The following is a 22507-nucleotide window of genomic DNA, read 5'->3' on the forward strand; positions in this document are numbered from 1 at the left end:
CCTACAGGTCCGGAGCCTGTGCTCCACAACGGGAGAGGCCACAACAGTGAGAGGCCCGCGTACTGCAAAAAAAAAAAAAAAAGAAGAAGAAGTTGGCATCTCTCTCCCTCTGGCTTTGCTCTATTGGAGACTGAACATCTCAGGAAAAAACAAAACAAGCCAGGAATACATTGGTGCTGGGCTGCAGCACAAGATATGTAAACAAAATATAAGAAAACATCTCTTGAGAGCAAGGATTGTTTTTTATATAAAGTGTTTTAATGTAAGAGACTATGGAATCGTCTCTGCTTGTTTTTTTTAGAGACGGAGCAAAAGAGTGAGAGCGAGAATAAGAGAGAGAGAAAGAGAGAGAGAGATTGATTCATTTTTTTACAGTCAAAGGCCAGGGAATGGACGGTTTAAATCCTTTGGTTGCACAGTTCAGTGACAGAATTTTTGCTTGTTAATGAGAAACTGACTTCACTGTAATTCTGTAGCATCTGAGTCTGAGCTGACTTCAGTACTTATATTTCAATGGTGTTAAAAAAGAACACATTAAAACAGCTTTAAATCAAGGGAGGAATGTGCTTCATTTCCACTTCGTACCAAGCAAGAAACATGAGGTTTTCCCCAAGTGGTACCCACAGAAGTTTACCCTGAAACTATAACATGGAAAGATCTAAACTTGCAAAACATACAGAAGGACTCATCACTTCCAAATAAAGAACTCCTAATGCAGTTAATTTGATTTTCCATAAGTGAATTCATACACAACTTTTTAAGGATACAACTCTTAGACACTGAGGCACACCTCAATACCTTGAGTCCTGGAAAGTTAGCACTAGAGGCGTTCCTTTATATGTGTGCCACTAGATGGCGCGTCAGGCTAACTCACTCCCCTTCTCTGAGCAACTTGCTAGCTACCAACTACACCTCCTGCCATATTTGGTGAGTCATTTCAGGCCACCTGATGAGCATTCAGGAAATGCTTAATACCAATTCAGCAGAAATGTAACTTTCACCTAAATGGTGTGATGAGTATTATTAGGATGTCTCTACCAAGATTTTTTTCAGAGACTGACTGAAATCAGCCTACTTCTTTATTTCTTGAATTGAATGTATATAAAAATATGACTTTTACATTAAGCAAACAGAAATCAGTAGGGTTAAAATGTAAAATAGTTGATTTTTTCCCCACAACTACCTAATTCTAATCCATACTATGGGTCTACTCCTTCCTTGCTTCTTGAATGAAATCTAGATCCATAATTTCTTCGGTTACTCTTGAATAATACATGGCATTCTGTCCACTTTTAACTCGCCCAAATAGTCTTACTCCCATAATTAAAATAATAATTCTTTTATAATGATCAAACTGGACAATTTGTAAAGTTAAAGTTTCTTGCTCTCCCCTATTGTAGGCTCATTTTACTCTAGAAGCTTGCATTAGAGAGAAATGCATGTACCTTCTAGATTTTCCCCATTAAGCACTTCCACTGCTTCTTCCCTCAATCACTTCTTCTTGGACCCCCCAGGGTTGCTGTGTATATGTATGTAGATGTGGAGTTATTATGGAGAGAATGAGGACAGGTAAGGAGCAAGAAAGGTCTTTCTTGACTGGCATCAATACAATATGACATTTTACCAAACATGAATTCACAATCAAAAACTACAAAACATATAAGGAAACAAGAAACCATGAGTGAGAGTTAGCAGAAGTAAGAAACTTCAAAATTAGACCCACAAAGACTGCAGATATTAGAATTATTGGGTAGAAAGTATAAAATTAGTACATTTAATACATTCAAAGAAATAAGAGGGAATTGTATACAACAGTAAGGAACAAAACACTATCGTCAATGACTGTGCAGATTTGAAAAAGAATTAAATTGAATTTTTATAAATGAAAAATTTATAAAAATGTATTAATTGAAATTAAAACTCAAAGGAAGGAGATTAGGGGAAACTAAAGAGAAAAGTCGTGAAGTGGAAGATAAACTTGAAGGAATTACCCAGAAGAGACCACAGAAAGATAGAGATGAAAAATACAAAAGATAGATTTAAGCAATATGTAGAATAGAATGAAAAGGTCTAACATACATTCAATTGGAATTCTCAAAAGAGAGTTTAAAGAGGAGAAGAAATATTTGACATGTTAATAGCTGAGAGTTTTCCATAATTAATGAAAAATCCATGGATTCAGGTAGCACAACAAATCCCAATGTGAATAAGTAAAAAGAAATCCACAACTGGTCACATGTTGATTAAGCAAAAAAAAAAAAAAACCCCCCACACACACACACTAGAAAAAAGAAGAAAATCTTAAAAATAGCCAGAGAGACAAGACAGATTGCTTGCAAAGGAAGGACAATTAGATTGGTAACTGGCTTCTCCAAAGCAACAACAAAAGCAGAAGGGAGTGGAATAATATCTTCAGTGTGCCAAGAGAAAATAATTATTGATCTAAAATTGTATACTCAGTAAAATTATCTTTCAAAAACAAGAATGAAGTAAAGATTTTGTCTGAAACAAATACAAACTGACAGAGTATCCTACCAATAGACCATCACTAAAGAAAACTTCCTTCGGATAGAATGCAGACGTTTTCAAAAGCAGATCTGAAATGCAGGAAGAAAAGATGTGTAGAAAAAACATGTAGGTGATTCTAAACGAACACTTTATAAGTCAAACACCGTATTTTATAAAAGCTGAAAAGCAAGATAGAATTAAAGCAATGGATAACATCACAGAAAGTTCAGAGGAGGTAATCAGAGTTAAACTGTTTCAGTGTCTAACTTTAAATTAAATCTACATGTGAACATCTTAAAGTTAACCATTAAAAGAAGAAAACTGAGTCCAGATGCTTCAAGCAAGGACAAATTTTCCATTCAACCAGAGCCCTAAAGTCTGGAAGTCCCTTGAGAGGGCCTGGCCAAGAAGAGAGGATTAATTGTTCTCTGGGGGTACTTATCACTTCCTTTGCTAACAAAGTTTTAAGTTGCCTTCTCTAAATTATGATGCTGTGGAATTTTTCAAATCTCTTCAGAACTTAAAATGTCTTCCCACAAATAGTTTCCTTCCTCCCTTCCCCAAGTGCCATTTCTAGCAGGCAAATGCTTGGACCCTTCTTGAAAATGAGCTAAGAACCATCCCATTCGTCCAATCATCTTTCCCACTCCTCAACTCCTGAGTGTCAGACGGTCTGTGGAGAGTGGTGAGAGTGGCCAAAGAATGTATCTGGGCCGTAGCTTATTAAAATCTATAAAAACATACATTACACTCTGTCAGTACTTGCCTCTAGTCCCACAGTATTCATTCCCCATTACAGTGCTTAAAACAACCTGAGGAGGTCATGTATCGTATGATTTTTTTTCCCCTGCTGAGGTCATTTAATGTCAGATCATGATTAAGCATAGTTGTGCTAAATCATGAGTTCTTCATAACCAGTGTAGGTGAAAATGCTTTATTTAGTTTAAACGTTACAAATTCACTTTGTATGTTTGACACTGAAGAAAAGTCATGGGCGACAGTGATACAAATATTTCAGTTTTGATGCCACAAAAATAACTGGGCAGGTGACTCTCATGAAGCAGCTTTCTGACCTTTCTTTGTCCTGTTGCTCCTTCTACTCCCTTTTCCTTTATTCCCACAAGGTAAATTCTCATTGGATAGTGCCCAATACCTTTGTTAATAGAGTGGCTTTTCTGAAAGCCAAGGTAAGAGGCAAGTTTGTATCTCTTCTAGCCTCCCTAGAAGGAATGAGCCAGACGACATGGACCTGTATCCAGCCTCACCAAGAAACCCTAACATAACTATTAACTGAACTGCTGTATTGGCTACCTCTATATTTGGCCCCTGTTAGTTCTACCTTAAATCCCCAAATGTAGTGAAGATGACAGATAGTTCATTCCAGGCAGGTCACCCCCAAGCCCCGGAATTCTGAGTCTAGATGAATTTGTAGTTTGGCGCAGAAGTTCCTCTTCAGGAAGGACTCTAAAATCTGAAGCACATTTTGATCAAAGCCTTTTCCCCTCCAGCATCGCTAATGAAAATGAAAGTTTCCTTGAGTAGAGCTGACTCCCTCTTAGAGCAGTATTTGAGGACCAGTGCTTAGGAGGATGAAGCAGCCACAGTGCCTGTCTCCATAGCTTCACCCTGGTGATGCCATGAGTGAGCATTGCATCCAGGACTCTTCTCCCCAGATGCTGGGCTGATTCCACTCCACGGGTATTATAGGAATTGGAAAGAACCCTTGACAGATGGTCAGAAGGCCTGGCTCTATGATTTTAAAACTTACTTGACTATAGGCAAATGACTTAGCCTTTTTCAGCCTCAGTGTTACAATTGTCTGATGGGACCACCACGTCCACCCTGCCTCTCCCACAGGGGTCACTGTGAGGGTCAAATGCGATAATGCATGTGAAAGTGGTCTGTAAACAGCGCTATACCAGAAAGATAATACAAACTTTATTCTTACCACCCTCAGGCAGTGCTAAAGCTCAGGCTGCTTCTTAAAGCAGCTCCACGCTATCCTTGCTCCTCTCTGTTGTTAAAAGCCCCTTACTTGGAGCTTCACGGAGCGGCTTCCCAGGTGAAGAGAGGAAGGATACTGGTGGGAAAAAACTAGGCACTTTTTTCTTTAAGTACCTGGCCCCTATTTTGGTGAATCTGGATCTGTACATCTTATAAATCAATTTCAAACCCCTGTAAGATTGTGGCAGCATTTAAATCTGATGTTGGAAGGATATATAACGTAGATTCTTGCCCATCCCACTTTGGGTCTAAAGGCGGAGGTAGGTGTTGACCAGCCAGGCTGAAGATTTGAATGCTTCAAAAAGTGATTTATTTTTGCCAGTTCCCCAATGGTCTCTTTTCTTTCTATTCATGATCTAAGTTTTGCTCAGAATGACATCAAGGGAATGAGAAAACTACCTGTAATTCTTGTTCTCAGATCTGAGATTGTCACAACAGGATCTCTATTCTAGGACTGGGAACAACTGGAACAGCCTTCTGGGGCGTGTTCCTAGCCCTCCTTTCTCTCTGCCTCACACAGTTCTCCTACCCCTGGACACTGGCGAGCCAGTCACCACCATCGTAGCCAGATTGCTGGGGGGTTCGCTACTGCCAGCCCCAAGCGAGAACGAGCGATCTCACCAGGACATTTGAAGAAAAAATTTCGAAGCCTGAGGAAGCCTCACGACCAAGTGTTCTGGGGCACATGATGAGGTATGATCTAGTGTAAGATTTCACAAATACAGGTGATCATAGGACTCTCCTGAAATACATGTTAAAAGTACAAATCTGGGCTTCCCTGGTGGCGCAGTGGTTGAGAGTCCGCCTGCTGATGCAGGGGTCACGGGTTCGTGCCCTGGTCCGGGAAGATCCCACATGCCGCGGAGCGGCTAGGCCCGTGAGCCATGGCCGCTGAGACTGCGCATCCGGAGCCTGTGCTCTGCAACGGGAGAGGCCGCAGCAGTGGGAGGCCCGCGTACCGCAAAAAAAAAAAAAAAAAAAAGTACAAATCCTAGCCCCAGACCCACCCCGTCAATCTCCGAGGCAGGGCCCAACAATAATTTTCAACAGCAATCAAGTAATTCCTATGGTTAGGCAACCTGGGGAAACACTGATCCAACAGAAAAGACCCAGTTAGGGTTCTGACTTCACTAATGGCAGCGATGGCTTATTTCTCCATCTATAAAGAAAAGAGGGGGTGAGTTACAACACTATCTGTGACCTTAGCCTCTCTCCAAGGCTGCCTAAGGTCTCATCAGATAACCTATAGGAAGTCTTTCAGACTACTTAGAAATATTTACAGATGTGGCTAGGTCTTTTCAGCGTGGAGAACTGTGGGCTAGAGTGGCAGCCACTTCTCATGCCCAGTTTGCACAGTCCCGTGCCAGGTGCAGAGAATGGAGACGAGGCCGATCATCTCTGCAAGACATTCTCTGCATTAGTGGCGGTGGACAGCAACACTCGTGGCTGCAGAACTGAACCCCTGGAGAGCTCCCCCATGAGCACTAGGTCCAACAAATGTCCCCAGCTTCCTCATAAGTCTCTGCATGGCCTAGAGAAGTTCATCTACCTGCCACCTGCATCCATGCCCCCTCATCCAACACGTCCCTGACTCGGCTGTGACTCACAGGCAAACACTCTCAAGTGTCTTCCCACTGGGGCCTCTGCTTTTCAACCCTCTCCATCCTAACTCACCTCTTTCAGCTCAGACTTTTTAATATTGGCTTTTCAGATCACTGAGCATATCTTTAAATGGTATGGATGGACAAACACACACAACACAAATATCAAAATATACCCATTTAAATTAAAAACCTTTAATTCTCTGGGTTTGTTGTAATTTATCCATAGCAATATTTCATATTATATGCATAAAATCTCCCAGTTCTTTCTTGGGCATGTCTTATTCCCCCTATTCAATGGCAGGGTCCCCATGGACGGAGACCAAGTCTTACACAAGTCTTATCTTGTACCCCCAATAACACCTAGGAAGGAAGCTCACATGTATAAGCACTTCCTATGCAGGACAGACTATTTAGGGGAGAATAAACAGAAGGATGTGTTGAGAAAAGCTGGGGTGCCGAGGATGGCCAGTTTGCCTTTACTTGTCCAGTCAACCTTATCTCCTGGCCACATACCCAGAAATGACTGTTTTCTCTCTCGACTGGAGGCCTGGAGGTCCGAGTGATTTATGCAGCCCTTCAGAGGATAACCTGGTCCCATCTCCCCAGGTTATTTCCGTAACCTGTTATCATCTTTGTATTTTTTATTGTCTGTCTGTAGTTCTGTTGTTTGGGGACTGCGGGTTTCCAATTTTAATAATTCTTTCCCATGGCTCCCTTCAACGTTCACCAAAATCATACATGCCCCTGACTAATAAAAGCAGTATTTTTGGTCTCTGCGGCTGGTGCTATGGGGCTCTTTGGTGGTGAATAGCCTGACACAGTGCTCAGTATAATGAGATAGTAGCTACCGCAGCTACCCAAGATTCTCTAAAATTGCCTGAGCAAGTTGAAATCCAAAGCTGGTGACTAAGAAACGATGTTTTAATCATCTTTTCCATCGGAATCGGGGCCCAAAAAGACAGACTAGAGCTAAAGCTTTCAGAGGCCAGGGACACCAGCAAGTCTAAAACTCAGCACCAGGGTTATGGCTTGTGTCTTCCAGCCCTTGGAAGTGCCAGCACTGGGCTGAACTGTTCTGGTTCCGCTCACACAGGCCAAGGCCACTGTGAAGTCCTTTGGCAGGGCCAGTTCTCCCCCAGGCAATGGTAACAACTCATCCTCACCTAGCCACTTCTTTATTTCCTTGCACACATAGGACTGGTTTGGAAATGCCATGAATTAAATGGACACCAGAGGAATGGTACTCTGAGAAAAGGGCCTAGCTCCAGTCAGACAGTTCTGGAGAGACCGAGGAGATGCTGAAGAAGAAGCCTTTTTCAGAGGTTGTCCATGGAGCCATAGATAGAGGATGGACCGCTGCCGGGAGCAGAGGGATAGCGCCAAGCATCATCGTCCTCCAGTGATTTGACCCAACCATGTATCCCACCATAAAAGTGTGGGATGAAGAGCTTTGACGAAGGTCTGTCAAAGAAAGTGGAGACTGAGAGATACCTAAGGTTAGATGGAGTCAGGGTTTTAGGGCTAAACATTCAGACAAGAAGAAAAAGCCAGGTTTTCCTTGAAGAGAAATGAACATTTAAAGAGTGCACCAACTTCTCATGCCTTGAGTAGGAATCAGCAATGTGGGCTGGGCTCAGGTAGGCAGTTCTTCTGTTGGTCGCAGCTGGGCTTCCTCATGTGTTTGCAATCAGTTGAGAGTTGATAGGCTGCCAGTTAGGGTGATGGGGGTAACTGGGCCCCTCTCTCTCATCATGTGGCACGCTAGCCCAGGCTCATTCACCTGGTGGTGGCTGCAAGTTTCCCAAGAGCAGCAAGAGAGGACAAGCCCCATGCACAAGAACTTGTCAAGTCTCTGCTTGTGTCACATCTGTTATTGGGCCACTGGCCAAATCAAATCACAAGGACAGTCCCAGATTCAAGGGGTTGAGAAACAGACTGCACCTCTTGATGAGAAGGGAAGAGTGGCCATTTTTCACAATCTGTACAAATTACAAAATCCAGAGAGATCTAGCTTTGGGATTTAGGCAAAATCTATCATTTAGGCAAGGGTGGGAGTAGGAAGTGTTCCTTCCTGAGAAAGGAAGGATAATCTCTCTCATCTCCCAAGAGCATCTAGAGTGGCAGCCTGGTGAGGCCCAGGGATGCCTGTCCCACACTCAGGTGTCCTGGAATGACGAAGCTGGGATGGCAGGAACAACTCATGGTAAACAAAGTATAAAACACACAGAAGATCCAGGGGAGTCTGTGGGGGAAATGGCCCATATTCAAATTATAAGGAGACAATATATTCTTTTCTTCTTAGATTCCTTCTCATTCTTCTCTATTTTGCATTACTATCTTCTCCTCTTTTTCTCCCTCTTCTCTTTCATGTGTATACTTTATTTTTTTATTTTTTATTATTTTTTTGGTGGTACGCAGGCCTCTCACTGTTGTGGCCCCTTCCGTTGTGGAGCACAGGCTCCGGACGCGCAGGCTCAGCGGCCATGGCTCACGGGCCCAGCCGCTCCACAGCATGTGGGATCTTCCCGGACCGGGGCACGAACCCGCGTCCCCTGCATCGGCAGGCGGACTCCCAACCACTGCGCCACCAGGGAAGCCCTCATGTGTATATTTTAATCATTTATCAAAAGGCACCTGATGACAACCTAATCAGAGTGCAGAGGGAGGCAGGGCTCTGTGTGTGGCACCAAAACCTGTGAAGAGTCCAGGAGAGGGGAGGACAGGCAGAGCCCTTGATGTCCAAGACTCAGACGTTGCTGTGCCAAAAGAGAAAACGCAGTTTATGTTCTCAGGATGGAAGAAGAAATACCACTTCGACAGCTCTTGCTTTGTTCCAGCCACTCAAGAACTGTCATTCGAACAGTACACTGAAGCCATTTCTGTGATTGTCCCACAGGTCACTGTCACTGAGCTCACCACGGGCCTGATTTCAGTGTAACAACAGTCATTGACTAGTGACTGGGAGGTAATGGGGCTAAAAGGTATATTTTGTCTGAAGCTATCTTCTGCTGTCAGTGAATTCCTTCTAATAGTAGTAATCAATTCTGTCTCTAAGCACAGCACAGGAGGTATAGAAAAGAAGACTGTAGGCATAGGCATTATCTGGAAGTTAGCAGTCCAGAGCTAACTCCCTTTTAGAATTGGAAAAGGAATCCTGGTTTGGCTAAGGAAGGAGACTGGGCAGGATGAACTCTGTGGGTGAGAAACTCCATGTGTGGGAATGTGCTCACACGTAGTTGTTTTCTTGATAAGTTTCTCAGACTAGTTAGATGGGCACTGAGGTTTGCAATCAGCCTTCCTGAAAGGCTGCCCCCCATCCCTTGCTAAAGCAAAGATCAGCAAATCTTCCAAGGTGGTGGCCAGAGAAGGTCCCGGGCCTGCTGCTTCTTGGATTTGTGTCTTGTTCCCGTATTCTGCTTCTGATTTCTAGTCATCCAGAGAGTCGTCTTGAAAACAAACATCAGACCACAAGGGACATCCTGGTTGGAAAGTCACTCTGGGGGAAGAGCAGGAAGAACCTGATTAAAGAAACCCAACCCAACACAACAGATGGTTCCCTGGGCAGAGTCCACACCTGTTCAGAGCCTGGCACACCCTGACTTTTAGGGCATTTCATTAGGCTTGTGACTACTGTCCCTAAGCCTTAACTGGTGCTGAAGCCAACATACATCTCATGAAACTTAGTCCCACGGCCACAGAATAACTTCTCACCCCTTTAAGGATAACTGCAATGTTTACTGTTCCACAACAGGTAGTGCAGGTGGTGTACCATAAACCTGATATCACCTGAAAGTTCCTTCCCTACTCACAGTACTTTGGTCATCACAGTTTTTGTTTTGGAGGGGTTAATAATCATGCCAGAACCTTTTTCTGTTCATGTTCTCTCCCCATACTACACACTAAAGAAAATGTGCAGCTTGGAATCATGAAAAACAAAATGGCGGGAGAGGCGGGGTAACTGAGGAGGGGGCAGAAGCATCCAGGCTTGGAGAGTGGCCTCTGGAGTACAAAGGCACCTTGGGAACCCACATCTGTGATTGTCCCCCAACAACCTCTGAGGTCACATTTGGGGGCTGAGGGATGGAACGAGCTGCTCTTGGCGTTTAGAAAGAAAACAAAGTCTAAATAAGGCCACTTACAGAAGAGACAATTAGCTGGGCAGGGACTGAAAGACTTCTTTCACATATACTGGGCATAGGACAGTTTACACTCAATAAAACATCAAAGGAAAAAAAAGTGAGCTGTCCTTCATGAACACCGATGGCTACTAACCTCGGGAATGTGGACTCTTTGGGGCATTTGATGCAAGTTACAAACCCTCACCCTAAAAGGGATAAGGGATGGAGAGGAAGGCACACATAAGCATGCATAGAGCATAGATCGTCTGCACGCAGACCTCAGAAGCCCACCTAAAGGCCTGTGGTAGTAATGAGCCCTCGAAACCCTGATGTTAAATGCTTCTTAAAGCTCGTCATTAATGCTCTCGAATACTCTACACCTACGTACCTGCTACTTCTGCCTTTTTTCAATGCTCCAGGGGCCAACACTCACTTACTTCACCTGGTCCTGGATAAAGGGAAGCGGGGGACAAACCAGCCTGACACCTGCGTTCCCCAAGCAGGAGGCCCCGCTCCCTCCACCTGGGCCCCACTCGGCGTCTGGGGCAGGGCCCTCCTTCTCAGCTCTCCCTCCTCCCCAGCCCCGCGGCTCCTGGACAGCGATAGTGCACGCTGGCTCCCCGCCCAGACCCCGTGGAGGCTGCCTGGGCCTCACCGTCTTCTTGGCGGGTTCCTTCTTCCTCCTCTTCTCCGAGTTGCTGTGGTAGGGCAGGTCACGGCCGCGGTAGGACGGGCCCCGGCTGAGCTCGCGCTCGCTGTAGGGAGGCAGCGCGTCGTCGGGCGCGTCCTCCTCTTCGCCCTGCGGCGTTCCCTCCTTGTAGGTGGACGGCGGCGACCAGGCGTAGTAGGAGGCGCTGCGCGGGCCGAGCTGCGCGCTCAGCTTGGACGGCGTCTCGAGGCTGCCGCCGCGGCTGGCGCCCTCAGGCAGCGCCTGCCGCTCCACCCCGGCGCCCCGGAACGAGTGGTCGTACTTGGGCACGGCGCCCGGCGTGCGGCTCACCAGGCGGGGCAGGTGTGCGTCGTCGGGCGGCCGCCGGCGCGGGGGGCTGTAGGACCAGCCGCGGTCCGCGTCGGTCAGTGGCTCCCGGCTGCGGCTCCGCTGTCCGTAGTACTCTTCCAGCGAGCCGTCCTGGTAGAAGCCCCCGTGCGCCCGCGCCTCTGAGCGCTCGAAGCGGCTCCCGCCCCGGGCCTCGTGGTTGTTGCCGTCCGCCCTGCGGGACCGCGGGCCGTAGGAGTCAGCGAAGGCCGCCAGCTCGTCCATGGAGACGGCCGGTACCCCGGTGGCGAAGTTCTTCCGCGACAGCATCTCGGATTTGGAGCGCTGCTGGCTGCGGGCAGAGGAGGCGCTGGTCAGTCCAGGTAAGCCGTGCGCGAGGCAGGGAGCTTGAGCGGGGATCTAAGGGCCCCTGTCGTGTCTGGGGCCTCTGTCAGGAGACCGAGGTTCGAACCACGGCTCCGCTCCTGGCTGGATGAATCACCTCGGGCGTCTCTCACGCCTCAGAATCAACAAACAACAAGCTCAAGGCGGCCATGCCCATCTCGAGTGTTAGTGTTAAGGATCAAGATGGGGTTGTGTGGATAAAAATACTTCGTGATCTACACGGTGCTGAAACACACGTTGGGCCTTCTTTTGGCCATTACGATGTGACCTCTAGTTGACAGCCTCCTGACTCACTCCTCACACCCTCAAAGCCAGCGTGGGTGATGTGGGCCTGCAGTACACACAGCAGTGGCCCACGGAGTCCCTGTAATATTTGGTGACAAACAGAGGCCTTTCCCTTCCTCAGAGCCGAGGCCAAGTTACCTCTTGAGGTGGCAGGCAAGAGGGAGCCTGCAGTTGGTACTTTGAGAGAAAAGCAATAGTATCTACTGCCCCTCCAGATACAGGTTAGGTGAGTGGGGAAGGTGCTGTCCGGTGGGCGCTGGCTACACAAAACTGGACAGACAACTTGGCCGCCCCACATTCATTGGCCATGTGACCCAGGGTAAGTTCCTTAGCATTTGTAAGTTTCAGTTTCCCCAACTTAAAATGGGGACATTAATAGTACCTCCCTTTTAGAATTAGGAGACTCAAATGCAACAGTATAACACGTTTGGCACTTGACCTTTCACAAAACAAATGATCAAAAATGATGGAGGTGATGGGTGGGGTTTTTTAGAGGTTATAGGATAAAACGTGAGAAGAGCAGAGAAATGTTAACAAGGTTCATTAAGGGGTCTAGAGTACCCTCTTCAAGGAGCCTTGAGTGATTACTTCTGCTCATGGTGTCCCAAGTGTTCCCTTGCTTAATAAATGTGGGAAAGGGATGTTCAACAGCCCACAGAGAGACGTGGCAGAATAACCTAGAAGGGCAGACAGAGATGCTGCTGGATCACAGCAGCCTCACGTGCACCCTGCCTCCCAGCTCCTGCCCCCTCACGCCCAGCACCAGCGCTGCCCGGCCACAGCCACCTTCACCTGTGCCTGAAGCTCTCCAGATCCTCTTTGTTATACTCCATGGCCGAGGGCCCCCGGCTTGGCCCGCTGCTGCCTCGCATGACACCTGACCAGTAGTCAGGATTGCTTTCCAAGTCCCCAGACACAGGGAACTGTTTGCTTCGCATCTGATGGTAAGACTGGCGGAAACTGCTGTCTTCCTCATGCAGGGAGCTGAGTTCCGAGATGGTGTTGTTATCTGCAGGGACAAAAACCAGGCATGACAGAGCTTCCTACCCATAGAACAGAATGGGAACTCGGTTAACGGCTGAGACTGGAGGCTTTGGGAAACTCCCACCCGAGGGCCTCAATCCTGTCCAGGGTGGGTTGTAGACCTGAGCTAGTGGTATTTGTATTCTTAGCTCAGCAGGAACTGGCTCCAGCTGGAAGCCCACTTGCCTACAGAGAGGGAGGCTTCCTACATGCTCTGTTCTTGGAATAGGAAAACAATTGTTATTGTTCCACCTAAGGCAGGCTTCCCAGAACTTGGGCTCTCTACAGCTGGTCTCCTCCTAGTACATCAGCATCCTTGCTCAAATATTTTTCTTCTTGTTGTTTAATTCAGTGATGAGCCATGATGATCCCAGGCATGAGGCAAAAGGGGCAAAAAGAGAGAGAAGCCACAGACCACAGGATCTTCCCTACTGTTGGCTGAGTCCCAGGGTGGGGCCTTCAGAGTCAGTGCTACAGCTCCGCTTTAGAGGCACCCCATTCCAGCTTCCTGCAGTTGTGCCCCTCCCCACAGAGCGAGGAGTCCACAGGGCCAAGGGGGTGTACACACCTAGTGGCCATCCACCCCCCCCCCTCTGGATGTTCATCCAGGAACCTGGACTATCTTCCCCAAACAATACCAAGTCCATTTCCAGGGCCTGAGTAGACCTCTTCCACTCCCCAAAGAGTATGGGGCCATGGGTGGCCAGGACAGCTGTTTGGAGGTGTGGGAAGAAAAGGGGAAGGTTGGGCTGCACTTAGGGCTTCTGGGCCTCCGCTTATACTCTGGTCCTAGCCCAAAAATGTAAAGAGGGAGGGGATGGTCACAGCCTGCTCATTTCCTAGGGTGGCCTAAGTAGCTTTTCACAAAAGCACTTGTGAATAAGGACCAGAGTCACGGTCTGGAAAGAAAACAAAAGAACAAAGAAACTATTTATTTATGAAACTTTGAAATGGGTTGAATTTCACATTACTTAAAAAATAAATCTAGTGAATCTATTTGTAATGTAACTGAATCCATTTGTTTTCCAAAAATCCTTTGAACTTCAAACTGTTATCAAAATCAACATTTATAAGGTGTAGGGCCCGGCTGCTGAGCAACAGGTAAACCGAGATCAGATGTGGGAAGCACAGATGTGTGTCTCAGTTTCCCCTCTACCTCGTCTCCTCCCTATATCCCCAATGGTCCTTAGAGGAGCAGAGAATTTTTGCTGGTTCCCACCCATGAAGGGAAGGGAGGGTCTCCCCCCACAGCATAAACACAGCCTCCTTGTCCTGTTTTACCAGGACACAAGGCTGACCAGGAATGCCGTTCAGTTTGGTCATGTGATCAGCTGGTTTTGAATTATAATCTAATTATAAGCCTTTTCTGCCCCGTAAGGAGAATGGACTAGTCCGTGCCTATTTTAAAGGAAAACAACTCAGATCCTAGTGATTAATCAAATCTAGAACCTTTCTTTTCTCATGATCCCAGCGAACTCCAATCTCCCGGGAACCATACAGAAGAGAGTTTTAAAATGCACCGAGTGTGCTTCTTGAAAAATGACATTATTTATTCAGACCTTTCCTTAAACTTCAGGGAATAATGGACAGTTTTCACTTCTCCAGATACTCAGGGCTAGCTCTGTTTCACCATTCATATGACGGACAGTCCAGGCTGTATGCTGCTCTAAAATTTCGGCCACAGTGAACATGAACATCAACATACCCCACTTCACAGACACCTAATAATGGAACTCTAGAGCAGGATAGGCAAACTTTTTCTGTAAAGGGCCAGATAGTAAATATTGTAGGCTTTGCAAGCCATACTGTCACAACTATTCAACTCTGCCATTGCAACATGAAAGGAGTCATAAGTAATACAGAAGTGGATTGGCATGGCTGTGTTCCAAGAAAATTTACTTGCAAAAACAGGAGGTGGAACATATGTGCCCTGGGAGACGTAGTTTGCTGATTCCAGACTGAAATATCCTAAGAGCAACCCCCTATTTACAAGGGGCAGGCGAATGAGGATCACCCTGGCTGGGAAATTCATGGGCCTGACCCTGAAACTCCTATTTCTTACAGAATCTATTACTCCCTTGCCGCACCTGAAACTATGAGACTCATTTTATGATGAGATCTTCAAGAGTGTCCTATGTCCGTGATCCACCCCAGGGTTTACTTTGCTCTTCAGGAACAGAACCTCTCAAACTAAAGAGAACTAGATTCCTACTTCATCTCTCTGCAGTTATGGTAACGTCAACCTGCAGGTTCAGGAGTGCTGGGCTCCAGTTCTGGCCCCGACACTGAGCTCTGGCACTGGTTACTTTCCCCCCTGCCTCCCTTGCCTCTTCCGTAAAATGAGGGAGGTAGATTCGACAGCCTCAGTCTCTTCCGGCTCCAACATCCTAAAGTCCTATGAGTTAGAAGTCTGTGGTCTTTGACTAGAAACTGCCGCTGCAGCTATGGCACATTCCACAGTTGGCTCCAAAGTGTCTAGTTTAACAAAAGGGCACAGGACGGGAATCAGAAGAGCTGGGTTCTAGTCCTGATTCTATCACTTCAACCCTCTCGGCTTCTGTTTCCTCATCTGTCAACCCAGGCCATCCCTTGGACTCTAAGGTTCCTTGGTCATTACCTTATGGCCAGCCAGCCCTTGGAGACCACTTTAATCCAGGCAGACAGAAGACATCACCTAAACTGGGATCCACCCTTTATTTTCAACCTCCGTTTTTCACTTTTTCTCTGTGTGTGTGAGATTCACAGATTTCCTCCATGGGCCCTTTCTCCTTGATCTCTGACTATCTCTGTCTCTGTCCCCTTACAGAGATCCATGACAACACTGTTACAACTAGCTTGTCAAAGTGCAGTGACATCTGCATTCCTGACATTCCAATCTGGAGATGGTCTTTTTATAACCAGTGTGGTGGGTGGAGGCAGCAATGGATGCAACTCAGACAGGATGAAATTAGAATTGCAAACTGGGAGGAATATGTTGTCTTTAATCTGAATAAAGCTCCTCTAGTCTGGGACTGTTTCCCCAACAATGCCATCAAGTCTCTCGTGGATTCCAAGGCGAGGAGGGTTCAAAGAGAGAAACGTAGTGACCTCACTCCCAGGCCTGCCAGCACCCTCTGATCATTAGCCTGTCCGTGTCAGACCTGCCCTGTGATGCCTCTCATGACAGATGGTAATTTGGAATCCAAATCAAGAATCAGCTGTGTCAGCTGCAAAGTCTCCCAGGGCTGTGGGTGAGTTAAGGGTTGGGGCCCTGACACCTACAGACTCAGTAATTAAAACGTTCTTTGGACAAGAGGGGCAGCCTGTTTGCTGGCCCCTCAGCCTCTGCTGCTGGGCATCTCAAAGGAATGTAGGCCTCTTTTTTACGAGATTTCTTTCTTTCTTTCTTTCTTTTTTTCATCTTTATTGGAGTATAATTGCTTTACAATGGTGTGTTAGTTTCTGCTTTATAACAAAGTGAATCAGCTATACATATACTTATGTCCCCATATCTCTTCCCTCTTGTGTCTCCCTCCCTCCCACCCTCCCTATCCCATCCCTCTAGGTGGTTACAAAGCACCGAGCTGATCTCCCTGTGCTATGCGGCTGCTTCCCACTAGCTATCTACCTTACGTTTGGTAGTGTATATATGTCCATGTCTCTCTCTCGCTTTGTCACAGCTCACCCTTCCCCCTCTCCATATCCTCAAGTCCATTCTCTAGTAGGTCTGTGTCTTTATTCCTGTCTTATCCCTAGGTTCTTCATGACCTTTTTTTTTCTTAAATTCCATATGTATGTGTTAGCATACAGTATTTGTCTTTCTCTTTCTGACTTAACTGCATTTCTTTGGCAGACTTGCTCTTTCACTTTCACTGATAACGGCAAGTCGGGCAGCTGGACTGTCGTTCAATGCTAGGGCCTTTCATGTTGGAAAAAACTGATACTCAAGCTTCTACATCCTAGGTCATTATTTTGAATATATTTTAAAGGGAGTAGTAGGGAAAGGCTGTTTTAATAAAATATTTCCAACCCCAGGATTGCACGGCCCCAGCAGTACTGACTGCCCCATGGAGAGAAACGATAGGAACCAAGATGGTATATGATTGCTCTTCTTTTTTTTTAAATTCTATTATGGTTTATTACAGGATACTGAATATAGTTCCCTGTGATTGCTCTATTTTTCATACCAGAATCCCTTTTTTCTTTCCTCTATGTACTCAAAGCTACTTTCTTTAGGGTGGTATCACCAGCACCCCTACTAGTTCTGACCCTGAAAGCTCAGGCCTGCCCACGTATGGTCACCCCCAAATCCCCTTTAGCACGATGCACAGATCACGTAAAACTAACAGATGCTCACATCTGCCTCTCATCCTTCTGGCTGGATCAAACTGAGCCAGCTCCTTCTCGACATAGTATAGGACCTTCATGGAGTCTCTCTCTTTGTCAGCTTGGATCCGGTAACCTTTGCGAACTGTTGAGAAACAGACAAGAAGGTGAGGTGAAAAAAATCAGGAGAAGACAGCTTCCATTTATTTTACCAAGTAGAAAACATGGGTCCCACTAATAACAACTCTTTTTGAAATCACCCAGAAATCGTAACCTGTAGTTGTATATATGGAACCATACTTCAGATCCCCTTTATCAGATGGTTCCATTAGAATGGAGGATCGGCAGGTCAACAACAAAATTCTATTACAGTATATTTTTAGTCATTTGTTAACCTCTGCTTCCTACCTCCTGACCTCTTATAGCTCTACTTAAAGCTCATCTTCTCAAAGTTTGGGGGAGTACACTCACACTACAAAAAGACCACTCTCTAGACTAGGGCCACAGATCACTCTACAGTCTGAGGTTCATACCTTCACCTGGTGGAAGCACATGTAGCTTTAAAACAGATACCCAAACGTCAGGGACCTTGACACAGGTGGCCTAAAAGCCTCTAGTTGCTTGGGAGATTGTGCAAAAATTCCATAACTAGGTGATGCATAAGAGCTAATATTAGATTGTAGGCTTTATACATATTAGTACAAAATAAAATGCAAAATACATGGATTACTATTATGGTTCCATTATTATTTCTTTAGCATTTTCCTCTTAGGAAAGGGATTACCATATTTTTGACATGATTAATTCAACCTGCTGCTATGTGGTTACAGGCAGGTGTTCTTTTCAGGGCTTAATAAAAAACAAAACCAAAGCATGAGAGATAATACCATCTCCTACATTCCCATCACTCATATTGTCAGGGGCAAAGGCTGTTGAAGCCCCATGTCACTTATCAGTCGAGTCCAATACCAGCCCCAAGGGTGATCAGACACGGGCAGGTCCAATCTTCACAGATAAGAGAAAGAGAAAACAAGAAAGAGTGAAAGGAATGGGATGGGGACAGAACAATAAGGGTAATAGACAACACTTAATTGGGCACTGAAATGTGCTAGGTCCTGTGCTAAATGCTCTACATGGACATTGATTCCTCACAACTACATAAGGAAGTTAACTGTTAGTAGCCACATTTCATGGTTGAGGACACTTTGGTTCAGAGAGGTTTTATAACTTGCTCAGGAATAAGTGGTAGTTCTGGGACCGGAACCATGTAGTCTGACTGAAGCCCAACCATACTGGGCATCTTGCCTCTCTGGAGTCTAGGAGCAGAGACAGTATGGAGAGATAGGAGAGGAAGACAAAAAGGAAGAGCCCAGAGTAGAAAATGCTCTTAGGTGTGCCATAGGCAGTGTCATCTGAGGCACGATCCTACCTTACAGCCCATCAGGACTGTACAGTGGGATGGAAGCAAATGACCCGCCTCCAATATTCTCTGTTCCCAGAGTAGGGCAAATACCATAAAGAAACCATACGACTGCATGCACCTCTGGAGAAAATCCTGCTTTCTGTACTCTGGTCATGTTACCCCGGCTGTGGACAGAGCCCCCCACACAAGCATGTACGTGGAAGATTAAAATACCTTCCACAGACTCTAATCACAGCCCTGGCATTGAAGATTGGGAAGACGCCCACACATCCATTTGCAGGTGCACTGGTTTTCTATATGAGAACAGGATGGGCAGTCCACATTCAGCTCCAATTGTGGAATTACTTAAAAAAAAATTAATGAATCTCAGCACACGCTTTTTAGTACACCTTCTCCCGGAGGTTAGATCCATGATCCGTATGCAGAAGCAATTATTAGCAGAAATGATTTTATTTATCAAGCTACACACTCTTCCATCTCTGCAGAGGTGTTTACATAGTACAGACAGTTCACTTAAAATGCAATTATCCCACGGAACTGCTATGTCTGTTCTGAGGCAGTTATGTCTGATGGATGAAACACAGGGCTGGGAAATGGGGAACTGGGCATCTTGTAGGCATGCCGCTGGATTTACTGAGGGACCTCAAATAAGTGGTGACCTATCCAGGACTCAGTTTTCATGTCTGTAAGATACAGCTAATACTTTTCACCTTTTAAATAATCTCATAGGGGAAAGACAAATATATAAACCAAAAAAAAAAAGAAAAAAGAAAGGAGACAACCAAGACCAAATCAGTGGCGCACTTTGAGTTCTCTGTAATTATTAGGGGCAGCTCAGATGACACCTCATCCAAAAGGCTTTCTTTTTCTCTAGCTAGAAAAGTTCTCTCCCTTCTCTCTCTATCCCACTCCTAACTTACAAATCATTTACTTTGAACTTTCATCATGGCCCTTAATATATTCTCATTGGTTTCAAATGATTTGTATAAATGTCTAATCTTCCCAAAGATTCTTGAGGGAAAAGACTGCTTATCATTCTAGCTCAGCGTAAAGCCCAGGATGGTGCTCTATACACAGTATGCACTTAAATGTTTGCTTGAGCTGACTTGGTGCCAGCCTGGGGCTGGGGGTAGGGTTAATGCTTTCTTTAGAAACAGTATTTTCAGTAGTTTCCCTGTCTAGATTGTAAACTTCCTGAGGTCAAGGACAAATTCTCTCTGTTTATCTCTGCATCCTGAGCACCTAGCATAGAACCTGACACATTGCAGACACTCAAAACACATGTGTTTGTATGAATGAATGAATGAATGAAAATCAGGAATAAAAACTATATTACAGAGAATTACAAGTAAGGCAGAAAAGGCCATGTGATGGGTTTGTTGGAGAATTTTCACCAGGAAGGGGAAGGCTTGAATGGTAGCTTGAGGGAGCAGCAAGGTTTAGGTAAGTTTTGTTGTTTTGTTGATGATTATTTTTTAGTAAAGAAAATGAGCATGTTTATAGGCATTAGGGAAGGGTCTACTCTACCTGCAGCTGTGGCTTTATCTAGGTGTTCTTAATATGTGAAGCACTGTATGGCAAACATTCAGTAATACTGAGATAAAGGGGGGAAGAGTATTGCTATAGGAAACAATGTACCAACTGTCCCCTGGCAATGAGAGATGGCTGCCATCCTGAGCAACAGCTGGAAACTGCTCCCTTAACTGCAACTTGGACCGGCGCTTAGATTGCTTTCTGTGTCATTATAACAAATTGCACTCCTCATTACGAGACAGATTTGATCATGTATGCATACGTTATCATGCCCCTGCAAAGTTACAGTAACTCTTCACAGCCTCAAATGACAATGGCAGCTTCGCCTTTCAGTACTGGCATTGTAAAGAGACACCACTGTACTAGATCCTTTCAGCTTTGATTGCTAAGTCACACCAGCTCATGAGTTCAGAAATCTTAATCCCTCTACTTTGTCAAAAAGGACAGAGGCAGAGTACTGATGTTTAGACTTTAGAGGCATCATCCGTTTGGTTTCAGTAGCTAAAAAAGCTAGGCACTTCTCCCTTTAAGAGGCGTTGGTTTTCCTCTTTTAATTGAAAGCTGTATATTCGACGGGTGGCACGCTATAACTAATTCTCTCATCGTGGTAGAACCTGGCTCTGTGTCACGTATATGCTCAGGAGCACAGAAAACCTTTCTTGATCCTCCGAGCAGATGAGACTTTTCCTTCTCTGAGCTGGCATCAGAGAACAGTCTTATCATAGGCTCCTTTCTATTTGTCACTCATTTGATTTCCATTCACAAGCCCCCAGAAACCACTCTGCTGGACCATAAACTCCTTGAGAGAAGATTTGTACGCATTCATTAAATTTTTCTTGATTTGAAAACAAATAGAATGGTGTCAAGCCGATTTTTATCTGTAATCTGTCTGAAGATCAGAGAACTCTCTGATGCGTGGTGATATTTTAATAAGAAATGTACTACATTATTGGCCAAAGACCAGCATTTTTTGGAAAATGACTTTTTTCCTGAAAATGTCTTATTTCAGTTTAGGGTCGATGGGTGATTTATTTCTCTTTTGAAGTTCAGTCTGGTCCAAGTCCTTTGGTTGGTATGGATTTTCATACTTCAGCTCCTCTAATTTATTAGCCTTGCCAACTTTGATTTTTACTGGAGAGGGACTATTGGGATACTCATTTTGATGCCAAGCTATAATTTCAAAACTTCTTATTGTTAAAAGATTTGAGTTGATACTTCTGACCCAATTAAGGCTCAACTATTTTTCAGCTAATTTCCCCTTTAAAGCCAAATCCGATTTGTAAAACTTGCAAAAGAAGTCTGTAAGGCAGATATCCATGGATATAGCCTTGTTCTTCCCGTCCTATCTTAATAAGCTAAGGAAGGCTGTTTATGGATAATGGAACAGCTGCCAGATTCCACCCCCAGGGTGACAGCAGCTCAGTTGTGGGAGAAGTGATGCTTAAAATTTGCATATTCTCTGTATACATACAGTAGGCATATATATAGACACACATCCTTATTAGTTTGAAAAATGACATTTCAGAACCCTACTTGCCTATTCAATTCTTTTGCAAGAAGGATGAGTGGAGACCAGGTAGATGTGAAAATAAAATGGATTCAAGCAAGGGAAAAGATAATTGCATTAATCAAGGTGGGAGATGATGGTGGCAATGACTAGGATAGTTGAGTAGAGATGGACCAATTCAAGGTTATTTTGAGGTCTAATCTGAAGGACTTGGTGACCAGTTGGATGAGAGAAGTGAGGGAGAGGAAGAGATAAGGATCAAGCCCCTGCTTCTGGTTTGGGCTACTAAGTAGATAACGGTGCCATCCACCGAAAATAAGAAATGTAGGAGTTGGTTTGAGGTTGAGAAACAGCAGATTAATTCCATTTCCTAGATAGATGTTGAGCTGGAAATGCCTGTAGTACATTAAGGTGGGTATGTTCAGAAGGCAGGTGGATATATGGGACTGAGGAACAGGAGAGAGGATGGAGATAAAGACTGGCAGTCATCAGCATATAGATGATGACTGACGCCATGGACTAGATACGATTCCCCAGAGAGAGGACCTTGCACAAACAGGAGCACCAGCATCTGGGGGATGTGCAGAGAAAGAACAGCCAGCATATAGTGAAAACGGTAGGAAAAACTCCAAAGTACAGTGTTGAGGAGGGCAAAGAAATATGAGTGCGTTGTCAGGGGTGGCAAGAGCTTTTGAGAAGTCAAGGGGGCAAGCTTTGAGAAGCATCCATTCGAGTTAGCAATAAGGCGACCTTGGCAAGCGCTGGTCTTTGGAGTGGTGAAAGCAATAGCAAGACAGAAGTTAGTTGAGGAGAGGA

General features: G+C 45.3%; 1 protein-coding gene across 3 annotated transcripts in view; it reads right to left on the reverse strand.

The window, feature by feature from the left end:
* Window positions 1-6278: 6278 nt before the first annotated feature.
* The window catches only part of ILDR2 (immunoglobulin like domain containing receptor 2), a 58726-nt gene continuing 42497 nt past the window's right edge, over window positions 6279-22507 (reverse strand). For all 3 annotated transcript variants that reach the window (XM_067728523.1, XM_067728524.1, XM_067728522.1), the window contains 4 exons: window positions 17260-17373; window positions 12693-12909; window positions 10890-11562; window positions 6279-9612 (listed from right to left, as the gene is read on the reverse strand). In XM_067728523.1, coding sequence (XP_067584624.1) covers window positions 9577-9612; window positions 10890-11562; window positions 12693-12909; window positions 17260-17373 — 1040 coding nt within the window. In that variant the 3' untranslated portion in view covers window positions 6279-9576. The remainder of the gene's footprint in view (window positions 9613-10889; window positions 11563-12692; window positions 12910-17259; window positions 17374-22507) is intronic.

The sequence above is a fragment of the Pseudorca crassidens genome, chromosome 2 (genome assembly GCF_039906515.1).
Source record: "Pseudorca crassidens isolate mPseCra1 chromosome 2, mPseCra1.hap1, whole genome shotgun sequence".
In the NCBI taxonomy this organism is placed as follows: domain Eukaryota; kingdom Metazoa; phylum Chordata; class Mammalia; order Artiodactyla; family Delphinidae; genus Pseudorca; species Pseudorca crassidens.